This window comes from Chrysochloris asiatica, unplaced genomic scaffold (assembly GCF_000296735.1).
Source record: "Chrysochloris asiatica unplaced genomic scaffold, ChrAsi1.0 scaffold00243, whole genome shotgun sequence".
Classification (NCBI taxonomy): Eukaryota; Metazoa; Chordata; class Mammalia; order Afrosoricida; family Chrysochloridae; genus Chrysochloris; species Chrysochloris asiatica.
Window position 1 is genome coordinate 2525707 of NW_006408761.1, and position 7114 is coordinate 2532820.

A 7114-nucleotide genomic window follows, 5' to 3' on the forward strand; every position below is an offset into this window, starting at 1 on the left:
AGATACAGATAATTACCTTTGGTGACTTCTGTCTGAAGTGCACGCAGAAGGCTCAGTGTACATGCACATGTGGGGAAGCTCAAGCTGAGATCATCCAAAAGATGTGCATGTGAGGAGCCTGGAGGGACTTCGTAGATCAAAGCATACCAGAGAACCAAGCAGGTAACAGTGACAATGGCAAGAGGGAATGGAATACCAACATGGAGGGAATTTGTTTCTTAAAAGACTGAAACAGGAAGGCCTCTCGTACCAGCAGAATCCTGCATACATACCTAAAAAAAAAGAAAGGAAAAGCCACCCACCATTTCCATAAAACAAGAGCCAATTCTAGTGTGGGAAAGTACAAACTGCAGAAAACCAAAAGTTGACAGAAGAAAAACACCTGGCTGACATGATAGAAAGGCAAAGGCGTTCTTCTGAGCAGTTACTTGGTGAAAGCTGCCACCACCGCCCACAGAACCTCGTTGGTGTTGGCCTTCAGACATTCCACATCAGGGTCTAAATCCAGAAGCTGCCGCACTCTCTTGGTGGCTAAATCATACTGCTCGTCCAGGAGAGGAGCAAAAGCATTCTCCAGGACATCTGAGGCGTGGGCTAGGTAAATGAGGGCCAGCAAACGCTTGTCCATGCGGTGAGGGTCATTGACCCATTTGTCAAGAACGGCTTCTTGTACCTTCTTGATGAGGCGCTGCTTGATGTTGTTGTTGGTGAGGGGATGTGTTGTCATGTCAAAAAGTAGGAAGTTCTGTTTCTCTGTTGTCAATACACCCTTTTCCACCAGGTTTTTAGCTAATCGTTCCCGCACATTTCTTAACTGATAATGCAATTTTAATGGGTTCCATGTCTCACCTAAAGAAAAGATTTCAAAAGTTAGAAACAAATGATAGCTACTATCGTTTTGTAAAATTTTTGTGCTCTTAAAATGAATGGTAACATTTGATTTTTGTTTTATTCCAAAGAAACAGAAGAAACTTCAAACATGTTTTTCTCCCCAACTAGACTGTGTACCTTTTAGCAGCTAGGACTTTGGATTCTAAGCACCTGGCACAGGTTTAGATACAGCAGTCATTCAAAAGACTAAGCGGAAAGCAGTCTTCAAACCAGTCAACCTTAGTCTAATGGGGAAATAAGTCAAGTATTCAATTAGATCTGGCCTCTCGCGAACTGTTTTTAAGCAGCCAACAGCAAAATAAAAGGGGTTCTTTTCTGTTAAACACAAATCTGCAACAAATAGACAAAAGGAGAAGAAAGTTCTCATATTAGTTTGTCATTCTTGAAACTGCTCCATCTGTATGACCTATGAAGCTGGGAGGCACGTTAGGGGTTCCCTGGTAGAATTCTCACTTTGCACTCAGCAGACCTGGCGCAACACCCAGCCAGCCACCTCAGGCACAGCCCCACCCACCCATCAACGGAAGCTTGCCTGTAGCTTTGTTATTGTTGTTAGGTGACGTCAGGTCAGTTCTGACTAATAGCGACCTTCGTGACACAATGAAACACTGCTGGGTCCTGGGTACCTCACAATCATTGTTAAGCTCGAGCCCATTGTTCAAGTGTACCTAGGATGTCATAAAGGTTTCAGCAGAACTACCAGACTAAGACGTAACAGGAAGAATGGCACGGTGCTGTACTTCTCCAAATTCGCCAGTGAGAATCCTATTAATCACAACAGATCTACAAACAATCACAGGGAAGGTGCATAGTGTTCCAGTGAGCATAAGGTAACGCCACAGCCACTAATGACAACAACAAAGCTGAGTCGCCTGGGTAGGAAACACCACTCTTTATGACAAACAACGCAAACCAGTGCTAGGAGGGCAAAGACTTTTCAGCCTTTTAATCTTGTACTTATGCACGCTGCCTTTTCTCAAATACACATTTCCTTTGAAAACACAAAACATTCAAATAAATCCAAACTATTTTTTTCTAAAATAATTTTTGTAGACTAGAAGGAAATACAATTAAAATATTTAAGTGTTGTTTTGAGGATTGTGCATGACAGAAAATTTTTCTAAGTACTCTACTTTCCAAATGATCTAGAATGTACATGTACTACTCTTTCCAATTTAGAATAAATACTATACTAGTTTTCTGACTTCTCACTATCATCTAGTCAATTCCGACTCAGTGACCCGGGATAAAATTTCCAAGGCTGCAAATCTTTGCAAGAGCAGAAAGTCTCATTCTGTTGTCGTTGTTGTTAGGTGCCGTTGAGTCAGTTCTCATTGCAACCCTGTAGACGGTTTCCAAGGAGTGGCTGGGGAGTTTGAACTGCTGACATAGTGATTCAAACCTACCTGGTGGTCCAGTGCTTTATCCCAGAGTGCCACACCAGACAACTGGTGGGTTTGAAATGCTGACCTTTCTGTTAGCAGTCCAATGCTTATCCTACAGCATCATGCCAGGGCTCCTAATTTTCTAGACTGCTCTGTGTGCCATCGAGTCTGTTCTGACTCATAACGACCCTGTATAGTTTCCAAGAGTGGCTACTGGATTTGAACTGCTTACACCTTGCAATTATAGGGGTCCTGGTGTGGCGCTACAGGTTACTACACTGGGCTGCAAGATCTTTTTGAACTGCAAGGTCAGCGGTTCAAGCTCACCAGTTGCTCCTTGGAAACCCTATGCAGGGTTCACTATGAGTCAGTACAGACTCAAAGGCACTTAACAACAACAACATCTTGTGGTTAGGGTTAGCGGTCTAATTCTTTTAGACTGCTACAGACAAACTTATTTTACCATATGACTCGATACTAGATAATCAAGAGGTACTAGACAGTGACACTACAGTCCTGGTGGGGCGCTGGGGGCTAATGCGTCAGACTGCAAAGTCGTTTGAATTGCAAGGTCAGTGGTTCACCAACTGCTCCTTGGAAACCCTATACAGGGTCGCTATGGGTTGGAACCCACACAACAGCACTTAACAACAACAGAAGACTAAAGGAGCTCTGATAGTGTAGTGGTTATGAATCGGACTGCTAACCTCAAGGTCAGCAGTTCAAAACTACCAGCTGTTCCATAGGAGAAAGAGGAGGCTCTCTGCTCCCGTAAAGATTTACAGCCTCAGAAACCCTCTCTGAGTCGGAACCACCACCACCTATAGGACCAACACTGGATTACTAACCACAAGGTTGGTGGTTCAAACTTACCAGCCACTCCTTGGCAACCCTACTCAAAGGCACTTAACCACAACAACAAATGATAAAGCAATCAGTGCTAGTCTTGCATCCTCACCACCAATCTAGATAATGAAGCAACTATTTTCAGATGCTTATCAACAAGCAGCCCAGGACCCTTGATAGCCAGGACTGCCCAAGCTTACTGCCTGGAAGCACTTTCCAGAAAGAGAGCAGAGTTCGGGGAAACTAAGGCGGCTGGAATGCGCAAGGCAAAGGAAACCTATGCAGAGAAAGAGGTATAGAATCTGCATGGAATAACCCCTTTAGCCTTCAGCCCCAAACTCAAAGACATATATTTTAAGAGAGAGTTGCCAGCAATAACAGCAAAGATCAAAAAAATAGAGGACAATAAATGCTGGCGAGGATGTAGAGAGACTGGGACACTCCTACATTGCTGGTGGGACTGCAAAATGGTCCAACCTCTCTGGAAAGCAATATGGTGCTTCCTCCAATGGTTGGAAGTAGAAATACCTCATGATCCAGCAATTCTTCTACTTGGTATTTACACACAGGAAACACGAGCCATAACACAAATACATATATGCACACCAATGTTCATAGCAGCACTATTTACAACAGCAAAAGGATGGAGACAGCCAAAGTGCCCATCAACTGAAGAATGGATAAACAAACTGTGGTGCATACACACAATGGAATATTATGCTACCTTGAAGAATAACAAGGAAGCTGCAAGCCACCACATAACACGGATGAACCTTGAGGGCATTATGCTGAGTGAAATTAGTCAGTCAAAAAAGGAGAAATACTGCATAGGTCCACTACTGTAAAAGACTAAGAAAAAGACCCCATACTAAAGGGTGGGGGGGAATTCTTTGGTGGTTACTGGGATGGGGGGAGGGGGGAAGGGGTAGGTGAAATAGACACAGCATAGTTTGGGTGCTAGGAAGGGGGGCAATACACAAGAAGGGGGAGGGGAATGGAAGAACAAGTCAGATGGAGAAACAATTAGGCAGGTTGCATGGGCTAAGTGGGACAGAGGTAAATAATGATATATGTACAATCTTGGAACAAAAGGGCTCTGGAATACAGGGATTTGAGACATGGCTGGAATGGGCAAAAGGGGGAAATAATGTTAAGATGATTGGCTGTCTTTTGAATCTTGGTTTACCTGGCATACCATTATAAAACGAAAATCCTCACCACTGGACCAATATACAACATTCTTATCAATGGAAAAAGACTGAAGTTGTCAAGGACTTCATTCTTCTTGGATCAACTATCAACGCTCATAGAAGGAGCAATCAAGAGATCAAACGACATATTTTGCATTAGGCAAATCTGCTGCACAAGACCTTTTTAAAGTGTTGAAGAGCAAAGATGTCAGCTTGAGGACTAAGGTACGCCTGACCCAATCCATGGTATTTTCAATAACCTCATACGCATGTGAAAGCTGGACAGTGAATAAGGAAGACCGTACAAGAATTGATGCTTTTCAGTTATGGTGCTGGAGAAGAATATTCAAAGTACAACGGGCTGCCAAAGAACAAAATAGACACTTGAGAGGGAAAGAAAAGAATAGCCAGAAATATCACCATTGAAAGCTTGTAAGTCTGTCTTCTGCCTAAAACTAATTGGAATACCTAAAATGGGGCTACAATGTGCCCAGTGAAGGAGGCTTCCTGCAGAGCCTCTGCATTACATAAGACCATAGGTGGAATCCTGAACCCCATCCAGAATCTTCTGAGGTGGGAAATTTCCACTTGAAAGGACAAGCAGACCAGAAGAATAGAAGATACTTCTTGAAAGAAAAACCAACAGGAAAGATACAAAACAATAATGGCAGTCCAACTGATTACTACAAGAACAAGCAAGTTGCTCGCCCAGAAGACATCAAGGCAAGTGGTCGGGTACCCTCAGGGCAAACCCCTTTCCAACTAAAACTCAATGAGAATACATAAGCAGACACGCATTCTTATTGATGACCACATTCGTCACCAATAAGGGGAAGTGAGGGGAAAACAGCAATGAAGCTGCGAGCTAAGCCCTACAACGTTCATTAGACTGCTGTGAACCCCAGTGGAGACCTGGTTGCCCAGCTGTGTGGCAAGACCTGGGGACTTGTGGGCCCAGAGTCAGTGACATAGCCACAGAGGACTAGAGTGGAGAGTGAAGTTGTCCAGCTGATCAGAAAAGAGGGCACATGCATAAGAACACCCACACTTACAGATAATACCCACTTGACCTGGCTTCAATGACTGGATGATCAGAGCTCAACTAAAAGAAGAAAGAAAAGGGAAAAAAGAATACTCTGATACAATTTGATGAACTTGACCTACACCTATGGATGCTGTAGCTCAAAAGAGGGTACAAATCTTTACAGCAAGGATCATTCCCACCCCCTCCATACACAGAGTAGACAGGGATGGGCAACTTAGACATTGGCTACCCAAAATGGGGGTCAGGGGGGTTACAAAGGCAAGAAGTGACCGGCTTACAAGCCTACATCCAGAGGGCATGGAAGAAGGCAGTATCCAATCTGTCTGGGCAGGGCTGATGAAAGAAGATGGGGATAGGTCTCTTGTGGTACAATAGTGAGTAACTATTACCAGGACTGACAATGAGGGTTGGAAATGTAAAGGTGGACATTTTGTAGCAAAAGGAGGGGAGTGACTGACTTTGCAGTCCAGGAGCGCAGATCCCTGGGACCATGAAGGGAGAAGAGCGGAGAGCGGGACCCTACCCAGAGAAGCAGTGATGCCTGAGATAGAGGCAGAGAGGATGACGTAGCGAGGTGCAGCGGCTGGGAACTCTAGACCTAGAGAGGGAGAGGGGCTGTGTGCTGATGACAAGGGAGCAGGCTTGCAGGGTATACCCTTTGGTTGTTTGGTGATGCATGGAGGGGACTGTAACCATATACAATTGTAATAATATATGATAGGATGAATGTAAAACTAATGTTCTCCCATGTAAGCAATCACATAATTCACAATAAAACATTAAAAAAGAGAGAGAGTTGCTAGAAAAGAGCAACATCCAGTAAATTATAAACTGAGCAATTCCAAGAGTTCACACAGGCAAGGAAACATTACTGAAACAATGTAGAAACAGTTAAACAAAACACATCCAGAACGACAAATAAGATGAAAACAGCAGATAAGGACTTCAAAACAGCTATTATAAGTATCTAATGAAGTAAACGAAAACACAAATACAATGAAGAAAAAATGGAAGCTCTACTGAAGAAAAACTGGCAGGTCTATTTTTTAAGATGTACTTTATGATTTACTATAAAACTAGGGTTGTAAAAAAAAAACTGACAATAGTTAAAAAAGAGAAGGGTTGAGGATTTGTATTATCTGATACCATGAATTATTAGCAATTAAAGGCACTTCCAATAGTTAAAGAAAACATGACTTCAAATGCAAAGGTCTGGCAAACCAGCTTTTTTGTTGTTATTGCTGTAGTTAGATACCACTGAGTCGGTTCTGACTCATAGCCACCCTGAATAGGGTTTTCGAGTAGTGACAGGTATGTTTGAATCACCAACCTCGCAGTTAAACCGACCATGCAGTCCAGTGCATATCCTACCTACACAGAACCATTCTGGCTTACACAAAAGTGTAAATCAATGCATTCTATTTGTTAAATGTTGTTGTTGTTGTTATGTGCCGTGGAGTACAGGGTTTCCGAGGCTGTAAATCTTTATGGGAGCAGAAAGCTTCATCTTTCTCCCACAGAACAGCTGGTAGTTTCGAACTGCTGACCCTGAGGTTCGCAGCCCGATTCATAACCACTACGCTACCAGAGCTCCTTAGAAGAGTGAAAATATACTTGATGGCATATATATCAAGGGTCTAAAATGAATTTGGTGTCTAAAATACTTTAGACTTAAAAAGCCTAATAGTCACAGGCAGACCGACTGTTACTACGAGAATAAGCAACATGCTTGCCCAGGAAACATCAAGGCAAGTGGT

At 43.1% G+C, this 7114-nt stretch overlaps 1 protein-coding gene across 1 annotated transcript in view; it reads right to left on the reverse strand.

Moving 5' to 3' along the window:
- Positions 1 to 424: 424 nt before the first annotated feature.
- GOLPH3 (golgi phosphoprotein 3 (coat-protein)) overlaps positions 425 to 7114 on the reverse strand; it is a 117185-nt gene continuing 110495 nt past the window's right edge. Inside the window, exon 4 of the mRNA XM_006873501.1 lies at positions 425 to 849. Coding sequence (XP_006873563.1) covers positions 425 to 849 — 425 coding nt within the window. The remainder of the gene's footprint in view (positions 850 to 7114) is intronic.